The 19,461-nt window shown below is 51.0% G+C and overlaps 2 protein-coding genes across 4 annotated transcripts in view; one reads left to right on the plus strand and one right to left on the minus strand.

The window, feature by feature from the left end:
• The window catches only part of Styxl1 (serine/threonine/tyrosine interacting like 1), a 34,993-nt gene extending 29,329 nt beyond the window's left edge, over positions 1-5,664 (minus strand). For 2 of the 3 annotated variants that reach the window (XM_040731687.1, XM_040731686.1), the window contains exon 1: positions 5,414-5,664. The gene's annotated coding sequence lies outside the window, so the exon portion shown is untranslated. The remainder of the gene's footprint in view (positions 1-5,413) is intronic. The other variant, XM_005080369.4, reaches the window with a different exon arrangement.
• A 194-nt stretch (positions 5,665-5,858) lies between these two features.
• Positions 5,859-19,013, plus strand: Mdh2 (malate dehydrogenase 2). The gene is made up of 9 exons (XM_005080370.4): positions 5,859-6,033; positions 11,230-11,398; positions 12,326-12,409; positions 13,807-13,916; positions 15,214-15,339; positions 16,489-16,566; positions 17,734-17,833; positions 18,214-18,365; positions 18,715-19,013. The coding sequence occupies exons 1-9, from the start codon at positions 5,968-5,970 to the stop codon at positions 18,844-18,846; spliced, it is 1,017 nt and encodes a 338-aa protein (XP_005080427.1). The 5' UTR covers positions 5,859-5,967; the 3' UTR covers positions 18,847-19,013.
• Positions 19,014-19,461: the final 448 nt, after the last annotated feature.

Here is a 19,461-nt window from a genome sequence, read left to right on the forward strand (position 1 = left end):
CCCGTCATGTTGCATAAAAGGAGAAAGATGGGTGCCGTGGCCTGCTCTATTCAGAAGTGTCAACCTCTCCTGTTCAGATCTAAGTCTAAGGGACTGGTCCTGAACAGAGACACCCTCTTTATATAATTAACAACACAGCAGATATGGCAACAGAAAGGAAGGAGCTTCTTTTACAGCGGGGAGAGAACTTTTCTCTGACCTTGCTGACACAGAAGAGCATACACACACACACACACACACACACACACAATTACATGCACATGCACACACGCACGCACACGGCCAGAGACATCACTCTATACCTGCATGTTCCTACACATGACTATGCGGGATGAGCGGACATTGCTTTCACGGCTTCTAGAGCATGGCCATGGACACGGTCATCACATCTCATAGGCATATATACTGTTCAGAGTCAGGGGCATCAAAGAGTCACAGAGGAGAAACAGGAAGTGTGGTACACCCAAGGCTGTGCCTTCAGCTCAACTTGTGGGAGTGAAATGCATCACAAGCCCAAAGCAGAGTGGGATGGATTGCAATGTTTCCTTAGGGGCCAGCTGGCTCTGACCAGGTTGGGTACAAGGGTGTAGGAGGAATGAGTAGTTATAAACGATCTCAAGGGGCTGGAGAGATGGCTCAGTGGTTAAGAGCACTGGCTGCTCTTCCAGAGGACATGAGTTCAATTCCCAGCACCCACATGGTGGCTCACAATCATCTGTAATGAGGTCTGATCCTCTCTACTGGTGTGCAGGCATACATGCAGGTAGACTGTTTAATACATGATAAATAAAATAAATCTTAAAAAATAAATCAACACAAACCACACTACTAACTTGGGTACAAGTTTGGTTTGTAAAGGTAAATCTTAACCATATTTCTCAGAAGGAAACATTCTCACATTCCCAGACTTCCACACATGAATCATGACACGCTAATGCCCTGACTTCATGCACACAACATAAATAAAAATGTAAAACTTCCCACACCTTTAATCCCAGCACTTAAGAGGCAGACACAGGTGGATCTCTGTGAGTTCAAAACCAGCCTGGTCTACAGAGCGAGTGCCAGGATAGGCTCTAAAGCTACACAGAGAAACCCTGTCTAGAAAAAAAAAGAAAGAAAAAAAGTAATAACCCAAGTTGACTTTACAGTTGCATTTTCCTCTTTTTTTTTTTTTTAAGCAGTGCCTCACTCTGTAGTCCCATGGCTCCTCAAACTCAAGATCCTCCTGCCTTGACTTCCTAAGTGCTGCGATGACATGGGGTGGCCCTGCTCACTCAACATGAGTCATGCTTGGGGCAGGCCACCCCATGTCACCCGTGGAGCCACAGCTTGACGCACAACTGGAATCACCTACAGAAGTGAGGTGGGCTGCAGAAATGTTTTCAACTATCAAGTCATTTCAGATGGGCTATGTAGAGGAGACAGGAGGCAGTGAGCCCCTCCTCCTCACTAGACAAGAAGTGCAGCAAGGATACAGGGGTGGGGGCCTGCCTAGGTGCGGGAGAAACCCCAAGAATCTAGGAGTCTTCCCTTTACACAGGCAGGCAGAGGGTAGTCTTGAACTTGTTGCTCCTGGCACCATCTCCGGCCTCCTGAGTGCTGGGACTACAATGGTGCTCATACTACCATCCTCTGCTTATGTGGTTGTGCTGGCTGGCTTTATATCAGCTCGAAACAAGCAAGGGTCATTTTGGAAGATGCAACCCCAACTGAGAAAATGTCCCCACCAGACTGGTCTGTGGGCGAGCCCATAGGGCATTTTGTTGATTGACTGATGGGGGGGGTCCAAGCTCACTGTGAGTGGTGCCACCTCTGAAATGGTGGTACTGGGTGTTAGCATTCAGGCATCTGTATTGGCCTGTCGTTGGAGTTCTAACAGGATATGTCCTCGGATGCAGCCACTAAGAGCACCACCTGAGCAGATTCACTGTGCTCCCTTTTAAAAGGGCTTGAACCCTGTCTGTGGCATCTTCTGTCTCTCTCTGTCTCTGTGTGTGTGTGTGTGTGTATGTGTGTGTGTGTGTGTGTGTCTGTCTGTCTCTCTCTCTCCCACTGCTTCTGTCTCAGCTCCCCCTCCAGGTTCCTGCCCTGACTTCTTGGGAAGATGATGGGATAAACTCTTCTCTCCCCAATATGCTTTTGGTTATAGTCATCACGTCAATAGAAACCCTAAAACAACCTGGCAGCGGTGTCACACGCCCTTAATCCCAGCACTCGGGGAGCCAGAAGGAGGTGGATATCTGAGTTGGAGGCCAGCCTGGTCTGCAGAGCAAGTTTCAGGATGCCCAGGGCTAGGCAGAGAAGCCCTATCTTGAAAAACCAACCAAACAAACAAAAAAACAACAAAAGAAACCCAGGGCGTTATACATGCTGGGCAAGCATTCTAACAAATGAGCATGTTCCTAGCCCCAACTCTCCTTCCTATAGGAATGACTTCGGCTCTGGTGTCCGTCTGTCTCTGATACTGCCTTTTATGTAGCAGGTCCCCAGCACACCACCTGCCCTCTCTTCTGGCAACTCATCAGCAAACTCTTTCAGCCTTAATCTCTTTTCCCAGCCAGCCCTCCGTCCACATAACCCAACCTCCCTTTCGGCCCATATACATTCCCCCCATCCGTTTGTTTTCTTGAGACTGGCTATCACTATGCATCTCTGGCTGGCCTAGAACTCCAAGAGACCCATCTGCCTCTGCCTCCTGAGTTCTGGGATAAACGGCGTGCCCTGGCATGCCTGATTCACAGCCATTTAAGAAAGGATTTAGTTTTGTTTTTATGTGTTCATGCGTGCACACACACTGTGTGTGTGTGTGTGTGTGTGTGTGTGTGTGTGTGTGTGTGTGTGTGTAAGTGAATGCAGGTGTTAATGGAGGTCCAGAGAAGGCACTGGTCGTCCCAAGAGCTAGAGTTATGGGCAGTTAAGGGGTTGCTGAGAACTGAACTCGGGTCCTCTGCAAGAGCAGTACAAACTCTTAGCCACTGAGCCATCTTTTTAGCCCACCCACATCCCTGTTTATTATCATTGGTTTTGACGCAGGGTCTCATGTAGCCCAGGCTGGCTTCAAACTCTCTATGGAGTCAACGATTGAATTCCCGATCCTCGCCTCCTCCTGCCTATACCCGCTAAGTGCTAGGAAAAGATGCTGACACCACCATACACACACCCATTTTATGAGGTGCCAAGGATCCAAACCGGGACTTCTTGCAAGCTAGGAGTTCTCTACCAACTGATGTACACCTTCAGCCCCACCCGGGCCACTCACGCCTCAGGTTAACCACATACGCCTCCCATCTCTGCCCTGTGCTGCTCTGGTCCCGCTCTGCACTTCTCTGCTTCCCCCATCCTTCCCATCTCAACCAATCACTGTGTGACTACCTCACCCCAAATCCCCTACCCTCAGCCCTGGGATCCTGTGCGTTTAAACCAAGCCTTGTTTCCTCCCAACATGCTTGGGACAGTCTCAAAAGCTCTTGCTGGACACATCCTAAGGAATAAGATCCAAGTAGCTCGGCTAGTTTTCAGGCACCCTGAATCATCTGATGTTTCCAACCTCCTCTAAGTTCACTCGGCTCTGCCAAAATTCATTGAGGCCCACTCTCAGAACGGTCTCCAGTCAGAAAAACGGAAAGAGACACGAGCTCTGTGGGTCAGTGTCTGCTTACCGTTCCCAAGGCCCTAGATTCCACAACCAGTATGTATAAACGGGGTATAGTGGGGCAAGTCTGTAATCTCAACACTCTGGAGTCAGAGGCAGAACATCAGGAGTTCAAGGCCATTCCTGGCTACTCAGAAAGTCTGAAGGCAGCCTGAGGCACACCCCTTTAATCCCAGTACTCAGGAGGCAGAGGCAGGGGGATCTCTGTGAATTCGAGGCCAGCCTGGTCTTCAGAGCTAGCTCCAGGACAGCCAGGGCTACACTCAGAGAAACCCTGTCTTGAAAACCAGAATAAATAAAAATGAAAGACTTCCCAGAGCACATACCTACTCGGGAGATGAGCTTCGGGGCAGTGCTTGTCTGAGCACCTTCACCCCGACAGAAAGAATGTGTCTCTGAATACAGGACTACATTCTCCTGCCTCCTCCCTTCCCTTCCCTTCCCTACACGCTTCCCACTACTGAAGAATCGACAGCAGGCTGGTTCTCTCGTTCTACCGTGTGGGTCCTGGTTTGAACTCAGGCTGCCGGGCTGGGCAAGCAAGCTTCTCTGCCCACTGAGTCACCTCACCAGCCCACTAATTTCCCGGCAAGTTTCCAGACAAGAGACACCTCCCTCCTCCAGGGGTCCCATTAAGACCCGCCATTCTTCTGGCAGGTCTCAGCTTTTAGTTGGCTCAGATTCCGGAAGGTTCTTTAACATGACCTCCACTTCAAACCCATTTCCCCAGGTTCCCGTAGCACTGCGTCACTTCTCCAACTGTTATCCCGATGTCACTAGACTCAGCTCCCCAGGGGCAGAAGAACCAGCGGAGGCCTACCCAACTCCAGGACTGGGCTGGAAGGACACCTCATCACCCAGCAAGAGGTGGAGGCCGGGGAAGGGAGAGTAAGACAGTCCTTGTGAACACTTATGTGTGGCTATGTTCTTCAGCTCTCAAGGGGCTTGTTACCCAACTCTTTCTGTCGCTGCCCCTGGCCAGACTGAGTCACTAATATAGGTTTATTGTCCTCTACTGAGGCAGCAGCCTATGGCACAACTGTCTCTCTCTCAAACCTGAACTGCTGTGTGTGTGTGTGAATGTGTGTGAGTATGAGCCAGGAGAGGGCTCAAACACAGCCCTGCTCAAGCAGAGCTAGGATACTGAACTCGGATGTTATCATTTGAGAGTCTCACATACATTTTGATCAAGCCCACCCCAACGCCCTCCCATCCAGTTCCTTCCCTATTCCCAGATCCTGAACTTTTTTGTGTTGTTGTTTTGGCTTCATATTGGCCTCAAACTCATGTCAATCCTGCTGCAGCCTCCTGACTGCTAGCACTACAGAGCTGAACCATCACAGCTGGCTATGATCCTGAGCAGCGTTTTACAAGTGCGGCATGTGTGCATATACATGTATGTGTAGTGGTCAACCTCAGCTGTCATTCTTCAGGTGTTGTCTACTGACCCTTAACCCTACATTTTTATCATCTTTAATTACGTTTATGTTTGTGTGTCTCGGTGGGTATGTGTCTCCTCCTCCTCCTCCTCCACACCACGGGATCGGGGTCCCGCACAACGCCTGTTGCTAAGTCAGTGCTAGCTCTCGCTAATACCAGCAGGGGTGCGTGCAAAGCCTGGAAACTCGGTGCAACTTGTGGGAACGACGGCTCTGCCGGGTGCAGCGGGGGGAAAGGCTGCCCACCCCGCTCCGGCTCCCCAGAACCCTCTCCACCTCGCTCCGGGGGCAGGGAGGCTGGGCTCAGCGGCCGCCTGACCTGCTGCGCGACTCCGGGCGAGCGGGCGGGAAACGGTTCCTGCGAGGCGCTTCTAGCCTAGCGCCTGTCTCCTCGGCCCTCCGGGGCCAACTCCACAGTCCCGCAAACGCCGGGTTACCAAGGGCGACCCCGGGGGCGGGGTGGCTCCGTCTAACCCACGCGACCGCCCTTTCCGCAGAGCCTCAAAGCGGGCAAAGCCTAACGCTCGCTCCCGAGGCGAGGAGGGTGACCGCGACCAGACAAGGCGTAGCCGAGCCCCTCTCGCGAGATCTTGTTAGTGGGCGGGGCCCAGGGAGGGAGTCTTTTTTGCTGACCGGGCGACGTGACGTCATATTTTCCCCCCCCCGCGATATCTCCGAGATGTCTGAGTCTGTCTCGCGAGGTTTGGTGGCCGGAACCCAGCTTCGGCGGGAGGCTGGGTGGGGAGGGGCCTCTCTCGCGAGATCAGGGGACTCTGCGCCGGGGCGGACGCTGCGCAGAGTGGAGGTCGTTGGAGTCACTCGTCCGCTGCCCGCTTGGTCTCCCGGAGCTCCGCGCCCCCGCCCGCGCCAGTCATGCTGTCCGCCCTCGCCCGGCCCGCCGGCGCCGCTCTCCGCCGCAGCTTCAGCACTTCGGCCCAGGTACGAGAGGCTGCCCGCCTGGCGGGGAGCCCCGGGGCGGCGCGTGCAGCCCGGGGACGCGCGGGCTCTTCATCCGCCGGACTCATCCTGGACGTCAGGGTCTCCCGGGCCAGGCTTCCCCCGGGAGTCTGCGCTTCCTGTAGGTTACAGGAGCGAGGCTCTCAGTCCGGACGGAGGCAGACTGCATTGTATGCAGTCTGGCGTCGCTTCCACGTAACTCGTTTTCTCCTTGTAGCGTCCACATGAGTTACGCACGCACGAGGAGGAGAAATGGCATGTAACATTTTAACTTGTGCAGTACAGGCACGCTGAGGGTGGAGATCTGAGCCAACGTTGCAGTAATTTGGCAGAATTGATGGAAATTCAACGCTCCTGACCACTGTCCATGGCCTAACTGATCGCTCTATTTATTTATTCATCTATTTCTATCAGGCTGCCCTCGCACTCAAAGAGATCCGCCTCTGTCGCCCCAGTGCTGGGATTAAAGGCGTGTGCTATCATGCCTCCTTTTTCAAAAATTATTTCTCTGTGTGTGTGTGGTGTAGGCGCACATAGGTGCCCAGAGGCTACAGAAGGACACTGCACCAGCGTTAAACCAGCGGTTCTCAACCTGGGAATCAAACGACCCTCTCACAGAGGTCACACATCAGATACTTGCATTACGATTTAGGACAGCAAATTTATAATTATGAAGTAGAAGCGAAAATAATTATACGATTCAGGGTCACCGCAACATGAGGAACTGTTTTTGAGGATTGCAGCACTGGGAAGGTTGAGAACCACAGCTCTAGATCTTATTTTCTTTGTATAAGGACTTTGACAGACCCTGCCAGGCTGGAGACGGGGGATTTGAACCCGGGCCCTTACGTAGGCTCTTAGTCACTGAGCCACTGCCTCCACTAGAGCTTTTTCTCTTGGGAATTATTCTGGGAGGATCATCCCTGCTTTGGGTAGACTTGGCCTGAACACTTAGAGCTGAGCTATTTTTAGTCATCTTCTACTTGGACGGTGGTTCTCTTACTAGTGCTGCATATCACAATCAATAAAGAGAGGAGTCTCAGGATCAGGTCTACAGGGTAGGATCTGTGTATTTACAGATCTCCAGCAAAATCGATACAACCCAGGCTTAAGGAAATAATTACCATGTCCCCAAAGGGAACTGATAGTTGGAGGGAACTCCAAATTTGAATTTAGGTCCTGTCTTCTGTTTCCTGTTCAGTCCGTTTATTGAAGAATAAAGATACAGGGGCCTGCAAAGATGCTCAGCAGCTAAAAGTGCTCCTCATCTGGCAGAGGACCAGAGGGGCGAAAGTCATCTTCTGACCTATTTGGGTGCCTACACATGAACTCACACACCAAAAACAAGTAGTTACTCTCTGGGTATGGCAGTGCATGCTTGTAATCCCAGCCATTCAAGAGTCAGAGGCAGCAAGATTAAAAGTTTGAGATCTGTGTGGGTAACTTGCTCGGCTTCTGTCTCAAAATGAAACACAGTTGTAGGGACATAATTCAGTGATAGACGCTTGCTAGGCATATACAAGGCCCTGGGTGCTCAGAGATAACCAATGTGAATGAGTGGCCTGGATGGGTGAGAAATAAGTTAATTGGTGGGTGGAATGACCATGGTTGCTGAGGAGGAGAGTAGGGTTAGCTCACCAGAGACGGGAAGAATGTGGCTGAGTGCTGGTGTTGCGGCCTGAGGATTGGGTTCAGGGCCTTGTGCGCGTTAAGCAGCTTCTGTTCCACTGAGACACACGCCCAGGTTCAGCCTGTTTGTGCTCATTGCTCATTTGCGGGGGGTGGTAGAAAGAGTCTCACAGTGCAACCTTGGCTGGCCTGGACCTCTCTGTGTAAACCTGGCTGGTCTTAAACTAGAGATCCACCTGCCTCTGTACTTCCTGAGTACTGGGATTAAAAGTGTGGGCTAATATGCCCAGCTTCCATTTTGGTGGTTGTGTCTGTGCACCAAGCAAAGCACAGAATTCTGTGTTTTGATTTAAAATCTGTGTGTGTGTGTGTGTGTGTGTGTGTGTGTGTGTGTGTGTGTGTGTGTGTACCTTGTTGCGCATGTGGAGGTAAGGACAACTTGGTTTTCACCTTCCTCGTGTAGGTCCTGTGAAGTGAGCTCAGTTCCTCAAGTTTGGAAGCCAATCTGCGTTACCCACTGAGCCGTCGCATCAGCCCCAGAGTCCTACAGTAGATATGTTGTTGTCTCTCCTTTGTTACGAAGGGTTTTAGTATTGAGCCCCAGATGGAAAAGTAGGGGTTGACAAGGAAGGAAGTCGAGATTTTATTTTTAATTGGGGGAGGGTGGTGTGGGTATCTGTGTGTGTGTGTGGGGGGGGCACACACATGGGGAGGGCAGAGGACACATTGCTGGACTCTGTCTTCTCTTTCCACCCTGTGGGGAAGATTAGAGGTTGAACTCATGTCCTCAGGCCTTCGAAGCAAGTGCTTTTACTGGCTGAGCAGTCTCACAGGCACAGGCCCAGCATCGGGGAATGTGACATTTCAGTAAAGGCCAGAAGAAAGCATAGATCACATGTAGAAAGGATTCCAGACAGGTGGACAGTAACTGAGTCCAGTGTGTGGAGCAGGGAGGCCTGGAGTGATTGAGAAGAGGAGGGTAGAGAAAAACCCAGCAAGCCCTGTACAACTAGGACATTTTCTCAAAAGTCAAGTACTGTTTTTGAACATAGCAGTTCCTTAGTAAGCAGAAGGAGAGAAGGAGACAACTCAGAAAGTCAGAAATCACTGTACTAATCTGGTGACAGCTGTGGTTGTGGTGAAAATCAATGGAGCTAACTGAATTTGCTGATGATCTAAAGGGGAGAATGGAGTCATGGATGATGCCAAGGTTTGGGGCTGTGGTACTGGTTTTTATTGAGATAAGTAAGAGTTCTGGAAGAGCTTAGAATCCTCTAGTGAGGGGATGGGGTGTGGCTCAGTGGTAGAGCCCCTGCATAGAATCCCTCAGTGAGGGGATGGGGTGTGGCTCAGTGGTAGAGCCCCTGCCTAGAATCCCCCAGTGAGGGGCTGGGGTGTGGCTCAGTGGTAGAGCCCCTGCCTAGATCCCCCAGTGAGGGGCTGGGGTGTGGCTCAGTGGTAAGAGTGTAAAGACTTTTAGGAGAAAGTTTAGGGTAGTAGGAAGGGTCAGTAGCTCAGCTTTGGTTGGATTAAGAAAAAAATTTCAGAAATAAAAGGAAAATGCCTGTTGGCCTCCATTTAGCTCTTGAGACAACAGTGGAGTAAGTCCAAAGGCAACTGGAACCAAGCATGCTTGGTCTTAGGAGTTGGATACTCTATCCCAATGATAAAATGTAGCCACGGTCCTCATTGTGTCCCCTGTGTATCTATTTCTAATGTATATGCACATCCATGTAGTAGAAACACAAATGTAGGTTTTGAAACAAAGAATCACAGATTTACATTTTGAAAGCAAAAGTTGTAAATGAAATATATTACAATCTATCCATCTTCAGAAAAGTTGCCGAGGGCTAAACTGTTGATTAACAGAATAAACAGAAATCATGCAAATGCTTTTCCTCCCTTCCCCATTTTGGATGGCCTTGTACTTGGCTTGATGAACTGCTCCACCCTGTCCTGTGAAATGATGGAGGTGTGCTAAGGGAAGGCAATTTGGTGGTGCCTGCGTGGACGGTGGGAGACAGTGAGACAGGAGCAGGTTGGGGCAGACGGGGAGGCCAAGCCCCTCCTGCTCCCTGTGTAGCCCAGGCTGCTCTCTATCTCAGGATTCTCCGCCTCTGCCTCCTGAAGAACACTTTCCTGAGCGCTGGGATTACAGGTGTGCCCGTCCCGCCCACCCACCTTTTTTCTTTTTGCTTCCAGTACTGGGGGTGGAACCCAGGTCCTCTCAGAATATGTGCTTGGCAAGCACTGTCACTGAGCCACTCCCTAACCTTGGGCTTTGGTTTTTGATAACTGGAGCCCATTATTACTTATTACAGCATTAATTGCTGTCCAGTGTACATTTCCTGCTGCGTGTCCATGTGGCCTCCACCCATAGGTCCAGCCAGCGTTGGACTGAAAATGTTCAAAAGGGACAAAGCGACTGGAGAGACGGCTTAAAGACTAGGAGCAGTTGCTGCTCTTGCAGAGGAACTGAGTTCAGTTCCCAGCACTCACCCTGGGTAACTCTTAACTGTAACAGTTTCAGAGGATCTGATGCCCTCTTCTGGTCTTCTTGGATATATGTGGCATGTCTTCATGCAGATACATTTACATAACATACAGGCGTAAGTAAGAATATAAAATCTACTGAACGTGTGCAAACTTTTTCTGCCATTATTCCCTAAACATTAGTCTTCACAATTATGTGCCTTTCTACATTGCATTAAGTGTTTCCAGTTTTTTGTTTGGTTGGTTTTTGGTTTTTTGAGACAGGGTTTCTCTATAGCTTTTGTGGTCTCACTCTGGATACCAGGCTGACCTTGAACACACAGAGATCCTCCTGCCTCTGCCTCCTGTGCGCCACCAGCTCCCAGCACAATTAATCTTTTTATTTTGAAATATTGTTAACATGGGTATGCATGAAGGTCAGAGAACAGCTTTCTGGAATTGACTCTCTTCTCCCACTCTGTGAGTCCTGAGGATCAAACTCAGGTCTTCAGACTTGCCAGCAAGCACCTTTATTTGCTGAGTCATCTTGCGAGCCCGCGGGTAATCTTGAGATGGTTTAGAGTACAGGTGAAGGGGCATGGGGGTGTAGCAGAACACTTGCCTAACAGGAACAGTGATCTTAGTTCCTCAAAAGCAGTATTGAGGAGGGGGCAGGAGGGGAAAGGAAGGACAGACAGGAAATGTGTGTCACTGATGTTCCATGCTATCGGGTATATGGAAGGCCTTGGCCCTGTGGGAAACAAGCCCCTCTGACAACAGGTGGATACTTCTCTTCTGGAGCTTGTGCCTCTACAGATGAAAGATAAGACTGCTGTTGTCGGTCCAGCTGGCTCCCTGGGTGGAGCTGCCTCTATGACAGAAAGACATCTGGAGTGTGACCCTGGTATCCCGCCATCGCTGGGCTTGTGTTCTCTTTGCTTGGACTTGGACTTTGGAATGAAGGTCCAGAGTTCTACCTCAGTGAAGCTGGTCGATAGGGCTGCTAGCTCTTTGGCATCTCGTCATCTAAAGAAACCCTGTTCTATCCTAAGTGTCTGTTTCTCTGCTTCTTTCTAGAACAATGCTAAAGTGGCCGTGCTGGGAGCTTCTGGGGGAATTGGGCAGCCCCTTTCCCTCCTCCTGAAAAACAGCCCCCTAGTGAGCCGCCTGACCCTCTATGATATCGCTCATACGCCTGGTGTGGCAGCGGATCTGAGTCACATCGAGACCAGAGCAAATGTGAAAGGTACTGGGCGTAGCTACCCTGGAGACTCCACCATATTCCGTGAAGTAAGCCAGGGTCCAAGTTCCAGAACAGGACCATAAATGAACTTGGATGGTCACAGTGAGGCTCATTGTAGAGAGCAATTACACAAGTGACCAGGTGACTGCACTGTTTTGAACTTGGGTCTGCGAATACTTACGCAGTGGTGTCCTTTAGGAAGCTGAGGCTGAAATGGCACTGGTGTCCAGTGGTGGCGCACGCCTTTAATCCCAGTACGCAGGAGGCAGAAACAGGTAGACCTCTGAGTTCCAGGACAGCCAGGGCTACACAGAGAAGAAGCAAGCGGAGGCTGGCAGGATGATTCGGTATTGGGTGGGTGGGCCCTTGCTGTGAGCCTGGTGGCCTGCCTTCATTCCTCAGAACCAACAAAGGTGGAAGGAGAGAACCAAGTCTCCTGAGGGTTGTCTTCCTTTCTTCCACAGAGGTGCTGTGAACACACCCCCATAATAACAAGTAATGGGTTTTAGAGTATAGAGCAGGGCGTGGCGAGTCTCCGTTGGGAGGCTTAAGGCAGAAGGGTCATGGGTTCAAGGTTAGCCTGGGTTGCATATCGAGCCCTTGTAGAAAGGTCTTGGGTATAGTGGCAGAGTGCTGAGTTGGCATGCAAGAAGCTCTTGGTTGTGTCTCCAGGAAGCTGGGGGCAGAAGGACCGGCAGTTGTGTCCTGGGCTGTATACTAAAAAATAATTTTAAAAAGGCAAATCTGGCCGGGCTGTGGTGGCGCACGCCTTCAATCCCAGCACTCAGGAGGCAGAGGCAGGTGGATCTGTGGGTTCGAGGCCATCCTGGTCTACACGTGGGATCCCCAGCTCTCTGTTCCCTCCCTCAGATGCGATGGCTTCCCCGGGCTCCTAAAGGTGACACTGCTCTAATGGGGTGTTCTTCACAGGCTACCTCGGACCTGAACAGCTGCCAGACTGCCTGAAAGGTTGTGATGTGGTGGTGATTCCTGCCGGAGTGCCCAGGAAGCCAGGTGTGTGTGGGGTGGGGCAGCATCCTGGGGTGGGGGGGGTGTGGAGAGAAGGCTCAGCTGTTAGGGGCAGTCTCAGAGAACCTGGTTTCAGATCCCAGCACCCACATTAGCAGCTCAAATGCTTGTAACTCCAGTTCCAAGGGACCCAACACCCACTTACAACCTAGTAGGCACACATTACATACATACATACATACATACATACATACATACATACATACAATAAAATCTTTTTAAATAAAGTTTTAAAGCCTCACCTGGAGTGTCCCCCACAGCCAAGAAGGGCTATGGGCTGTGTGTGTGTATTTACTTCCTCTTCCGTTGCAAAGATCTCCAAAGACTTCCTCCTCGTCTGGGGTAAAGGTCACTTGTCCACATGGCAGATTAAACCTACAGGTGTCTGTTGCCTCTGGTGAAAAAATTTGAAGTTAAAAAGTCAGTCACTTAGAGGACCCTGTCCTCCACCCACCTCCGCCTCAGGACTCCTGCTAACTGCTGATGGCCCTCAGCGACTGACACCCATCTGCACACTCCGAGACCTCCCTGTGCTGTTATTAGCCATAGCGGAGTGCTTTCTTTGTAAGACAGATTTACTCAAAGTGGGAGCCCTGTTCTGTCTGCTGTGTTTAGTAATTAACACCTGTACTATTTATTTCACAACTATACATAGGCCTCAGAGATGGCTAGTGGGTAGAGGTGCTTGTCACCAAGCCTGACAGCTCAAGCTTAGTCCCTGGGACCCACTTTGACAGGGACTTTATTATTCTCCTTTTCATGGGCTCTCTTTACTTTAGTTCCCATGCATATAAAATGGCATGGCTGTAGCTCTGAATATTTTGTTTCTTTGGATCTTAACAAATATTTTGATAATTATACAAAATGCTTTGTCTCACAGGACTGGGAAATTTAGTTCCACTCTTGCTTTAAGTCACGACCCCTTTTCAGTGACAGGACTGAGTTTCCCTAAACCTTAATTTCTATTTAAAGAAAACTTTTCCTACCTTCTCCGAGGGTTGTGTGCGTCACAATGGGTTCCAGTCAGGGTTCCTGAAAGTGTCAGACGGGAGCAAACCAAGCAAAGAGATGAGAATGAAAACTCAGTGCAAATTAACTGTCACCCTGGATCAGACTTCACGGGCGTCTATGGCCAGGCTGTTCATTGTCAGTGTATTTAAAACCCAGTACAGTTGGGGAGAGGTTTCCAGGCAACACTCAGTAATTCCAGGTGCACAATAAACTCAGTGCCCTAACAGTGGAAGGTCATTGCCAACAGCTGCACGTAGTCCTTACACACACCACACACGCATGCGCGCCGTGTATGCACACACAAAATTAATGAAATGGTTTTTGCGATTTCATCATGTTCTTTGTGGCTCTCTCACCCTGGACCATCCCAGGAATGACACGAGATGATCTATTCAACACCAACGCGACCATTGTGGCCACCTTGACGGCCGCCTGTGCCCAGCACTGCCCTGAAGCCATGATCTGCATCATTGCAAACCCGGTGAGTGGGGGCAGGACTGGATGCTCACCTTGGAGGTATTGAGAGGTCTTTGGATGTGTCCTAAAAGTGCCTTGTGTCACCAGTGGAGAGTTTGAACCTGGTTCTTTCAGCTCCTTTCAGCCGGGTCTCCTCCCCTCTCTGTATCTTACTCCCTCACCTGGGCTACCCGTCTTTCTCTTTCTCCTCTCACCTCCCCTCTGCTCTTCCTCCTCCTCCTCCTCCTTTTGATGGGGGGGTAGGAAGGATCTCACTATATAGTTCAGTTGTCCCTCAACTCAGTCCCACTTCTGCCTCCTAGGTGCTGGCATGGAGGGGTCACAGGTGCACCAGCATGCTTTGCTCAAATTGTCCACCTGTGTGACTTTTTGTTTTTTTTTTTGTTGTTGTTGTTGTTGTTGTTTTGTTTTGTGTGTGTGTGTGTGTGTGTGTGTGTGTGTGTGTGTGTGTGTGTGTGTGTGTGTTTCGAGCCAAGGTTTGTCTGTGGCTTTGGAGGCTGTCCTGGAACTCGCTCTGTAGACCAAGCTGTCCTCAAACTCACAGAGATCCGCCTGCCTCTGCCTCCTGAGTGCTGGGATTAAAGGCGTGTGCCACCACCATCCAACTTCCACCTGTGTAACTCTTTCAGCCAAGACTGGTAGCCAGTGACTCCCTCTCCTTAACATTAAGTGCACAACACAAATCTTACCATTTTATTCTATCTGATTTCGTAGGCTCTTGCCTTGTGGTATTAGGTCATTCAGCCTGCACACCTCATGAGGTAGTTGTCATAGTCTCCATTTGTCTTAGTTGTGTTCTGTTCTTGTAATGAAACAACATGACCAAGGCCGCTTATGAAAGGAAGCATTTAACTGGGGACTTAGAGTTTCAGAGGGCTGGTCCGTGCTCACCATGGGGGAGTGTGGTGGCTTGCAAGCAGGCATCGTGCTGCTGCAGTAGCTGAGTCAGGGAGACTGAGGCCAGTGTAAATCTACCATTGGTAACCCGCCTCCTAATCTTTCCCAGGCAGTCCACTAACCAGGGACCAGCCACTCAAGCATGGAAGCTTAGGAGGGCTTCCACTCAAACCACGGCATCACGCACTAAACTACACGCTCTAGGGAGTCAGGCAGCTTGTTCACCTCGTAGCCAGCCCAGCCCCCAAGGGGGAGCCCTGAGGGAGCAGCCTCCTGTGTCCAGGCTGATGGCTGAAGGGCTATCAAGGAGCAAGTGTCCTTGCCTTGCAGATGGCTTGTAGTTATTGTCAGGGCCTGTTGCTGGTCTCCACCCTGAGCTGACATCTGTCTCACGGTTTTCCCAGGTTAACTCCACCATCCCCATCACAGCTGAGGTTTTTAAGAAGCATGGAGTGTACAACCCCAACAAGATCTTCGGTGTGACCACCCTTGACATCGTCCGAGCTAACACGTTCGTGGCAGAGCTGAAGGTAGGGGCCCGGTGGGCTCCTCTCAGTTTCTCAACTGCTCAGCCACCCTTGCTCCTGGGCAGGCATGGAAGATGGCTGGGGGATCTAGACCTGGGGGTTTCAATCCTTGCAGCTGGCTTCAGTGTTTTCTGTGGAACAGCCAGTGAACTCCACAGGCTCAGACTGGCCAGCTACTGCCTGGCTTAGCATGCCCTCTGCCTTTGGTCTCTCCTAATACATCAGAGTTCAACTTTATCTAATCCACTCCTGAATGGTGGCCACCTGTCCACTCACCATGCCCTGGAAAAATTAGATTTATCTGCTAGTGCTAACACATAGTGATAAAGACTTAGGATGGTTCCAGAAACCCTAAAGTCTGGACTGTCATCCAGGGCCTCTGGTTGTGCTTCCTTTTCTTGGATTACCTGTAGTAGTTTACCTTGAAAGGTTCATATCCCACTGGCTTATTGCCTCCAGGGCTGTGCCCAGCTCATTTCTTTAATGTGTAGACATGAGTAGATATAGATTTCTTATTTGTAATTACATGTATATATGTGGGTCTGTGTGGAATTGTACATGTGTGAGCGTGGTGCCCTAGGTATCCAGAGAAGGCATTGGTCCCTCCTGGAGCTGGAGGTACAGGCAGTTGTGAGCCACTGTGTGGGTGCTGGCAGCCACAGTCTGGTCCCTTGCAAGAGCAGCACTCATGGCCACCGAGCTGCTCAGCCATGTCTGTTCTCATGCCATTCACAGCCTGCCTGCTGTCGTTTCCCTTGTAGCTGCCCTGGTCATCCTGTTGTGCCCTCCAGCTCCAGTGTGTGTAGCGATGTGAATTTCTCAGTTGAGGGAGAAGATCTCTTTCTCTGGGTCAGAGTGTGGGAGCACTTGTTTGGCATTTCCATCAAGAATGATGTTAGCCCTAGGAAGGATCGTTGCTGCCCTCTGGTTCCGTGATGTCAGGTAGCTAGAAGGGAGGGCAACACGGTCTGCCTTGTGATGGAGGAGCCGTCCCTTCCTGCACCTGCCCACAGGGACTGAGCGCATTACAGGGCCCAGGTGCACAGCGCAGCTGGGGTCAGACCCTGGCTTTCCAGTCTGCTCTTTGGGTGGCTGCACTTGTTTTGTGCTCAAAAACCTTGTTAACAATCAGACTTCCTGCCTTGTGACTAGGGTTTGGATCCTGCTCGAGTCAACGTGCCTGTCATTGGTGGCCACGCTGGGAAGACCATCATTCCTTTGATCTCTCAGGTATGTGAGTGACTGGGGCAGGGGGAGGAGGGGTGTCCAGAGGTCCTGAGTTCAATTCTAGCAACTACTTGATGGCTCACAGCCATCCGTAATGAGATCAAAGAAGCTGGCTCCAGCATACTGTGGGAGACATCCTATGAGCTCAAAGCAGACAGTGTATAGAGGCCAAGTCCACACAGGTGCACAGCTATGACCCCACTCTTAGGAAGTGGAGAGGTGGAGGCAAAAAGGTCAGGAGTTGGGGTTATCAGCTATGTAGTGAGCTTGAGGATAAAATGTGTAAGTGAAGAAGAGGAGACATGGCACCCACCCTGGTGATTCAGATGGAGGGACTCCTCGGTGGTTAAGAGCACTTGATGTTTATTCTTGCCGAGGACCTGAGTTCATTTCTAGCACTCACATCGGGCAATTTACAACCACCTGCAACTCCAACTACAGGGACCTGCTGTCTCTTCTGGCCTCCATGGGGTTTCACATACACACACAAATCTAAAGCAGTGATTCTCCAGGCTCGTTTGTGGGTGCAAGTATCACAAGAGGTGGGAGAACTTGCTAAGTGGGGCAGCAGAGGAGACACGGAGGTGAGGGTCAGGTTGGGGCTTGATCGTCTGTTGGAGCCGTGGAGCGTGCTACTCAGCATGCTACTCAGCATGCAAAACCCTTGAAAAGTAGGGTGGGAGAGGCTCCGTCAGTAAAGTGCCGGCATGCAGACAGGACCTGAGGTGGGGTCCCAGCTCCCATGTGAAGCAGCTGCAAGGCCGGCACCCTAGTGCTGGTGAGCCGATAGAAAGGCCTCAGGCTTGCTAGGCAGTCAGCCTGGGTGAGTGGTGAGAGACACCATCTCAAAGCATAGACGTAAGCTGGAGGGTGATTGGTGGAGACCCCGACATCAATGTCGGCCTGGAAATGAGTGTATGTACACACACAAACGGGGCCGGGCATGGTGGCAGTCCCAGCACATGGAGCGGACTCAACCAAGCCTCCTGAGAAAATGACTTTGTTTTGCCGGTAGAAAATGATGTTGGGGTCTCTATGGTTGAGTGGTGGCCAGTCTGGCACGATTGAGGCCTGGTGTCTAGTGCAGTCCATGGAGGGGGGGATTGGGCCAAGCCTGGGGGGGGCCTTGCACCAGGAAGTTGCTCACACAGCCCCTGACTTGCTTTGCAGTGTACCCCCAAGGTTGACTTTCCCCAAGACCAGCTGACCGCACTCACGGGGAGAATCCAGGAGGCTGGCACCGAAGTCGTGAAGGCCAAGGCTGGAGCAGGTGGAGTCCCGGGAGTTCCTGGGGTGGGGACACTAACACTGGCGGTCAGGAATGTTAGCATAACAGAAATCGCTTGTCCCTGGGTAGGCAATGGACATTTCTCTCTAGGGTGCATCTGCCTTTGTCTGAAGAGAAGGTTCTAGAAATTAGCTCAGGTTTGAGGCCAGCCTGGTCTACCGAGCGAGTTCCAGGACAGCCTCCAAAATACAGAGAAACCCTGTTTTTGGGGGGGGACGCAGATTTCTGTGGGGTGAGGGTGACGTGACATGCAGAGCAGATTCTCCACCATCAACTGTGGCGTGTGGGTGCTTTCTCTGGGAGCACAATCCCTGGTTTCTGGGGTCTGGTGATGGCTGTTCTGACCCACCATTCTCTCCTAGGTTCCGCCACTCTGTCCATGGCTTATGCTGGAGCCCGTTTTGTCTTCTCCCTTGTGGACGCCATGAATGGGAAGGAAGGTGTGGTTGAGTGTTCTTTTGTTCAGTCCAAAGAGACAGAGTGCACTTACTTCTCCACACCCTTGCTGTTGGGGGTATGTATACCGCATGGCCATGGTTGTGGTTGGTGCTTGCTTGGCTTTGGGGAAGGGAGAGCGTGTGTCTGAGTGTAGAGCCGGGACCATCTCAGGGAAGTGCTACTATGGTTTGGGAATGTGGCAACTATGAATGGCTGTCCAGGCCAGATCACCTTTGAAAGAAACTGGTCCCTCCTAGGCTGGGATGCAGCTAAGTCAAGCAGCCTCTGCTTATCATCCCCCAGTGAGGGCTGGAGGCATGGCTTGGTGCCTCCTCAGCCTCCTGGGTGCTAGGATTTCAGGCCTGTGCCACCAAACCAAGCTAGAAACTTGGTTTCACGTGTCACCATCTCCCCCTCTCTTCCAGAAAAAAGGCCTGGAGAAGAACCTGGGCATTGGCAAAATCACTCCTTTTGAGGAGAAAATGATTGCTGAGGCCATCCCTGAGCTGAAAGCCTCCATCAAGAAAGGCGAGGACTTCGTCAAGAACATGAAGTGAGAGGTTGAAGCTCCAGGCGGCAGCATCACCTAACTTATTCAGTATCATGTCTCTGAAGCCACCGGGGTCTTCAATTTGCTTTGATGGTGGGTGTTGTACCGACATCAACATCCCTTCCCAATGGTGGCTGGTCTATTGATTATGACAATAAAGCAGGCTGTCTTTTTCACAGTCTCCATCCGCTCACTCGAGGGCCTGGTCACTACACTGAATCAGAAACAGTCTGGCTGGGCTTGGTGACGCACACCTTTAATCTCAGCACTCAAGAAGGGACAGGAAGATCTCTGATTTCAAGACCAGACTGGTCTACATACTGAATTACAAGTCACCTGAGGCTACACAGGGAGACCCTGTCCCAGAAATAATACCACTAATCTTAATAGTATCTGTGTTAGAAACCTGGGGCTTCAAGGAAGTAAGCCAAGCCTGGTAGTGCGCGCCTGTGGTCCCAGCCACTGTAGAGGATCTGAAGTTCAAAGCCTGCCCACACCAGAGTGAACCAGCAATGCCTGGCCCCCTGCCTCGGAATGCTAGAGTAGTGGGCGTGGAGGTCTGCAGTGGACCACTGGCCTGAGCACTCTGTGAGGGTCAGGGGTGTGGCTGGCATGACCCCGG

Source organism: Mesocricetus auratus, unplaced genomic scaffold, assembly GCF_017639785.1.
Source record: "Mesocricetus auratus isolate SY011 unplaced genomic scaffold, BCM_Maur_2.0 Super-Scaffold_100025, whole genome shotgun sequence".
Taxonomy (NCBI): Eukaryota; Metazoa; Chordata; class Mammalia; order Rodentia; family Cricetidae; genus Mesocricetus; species Mesocricetus auratus.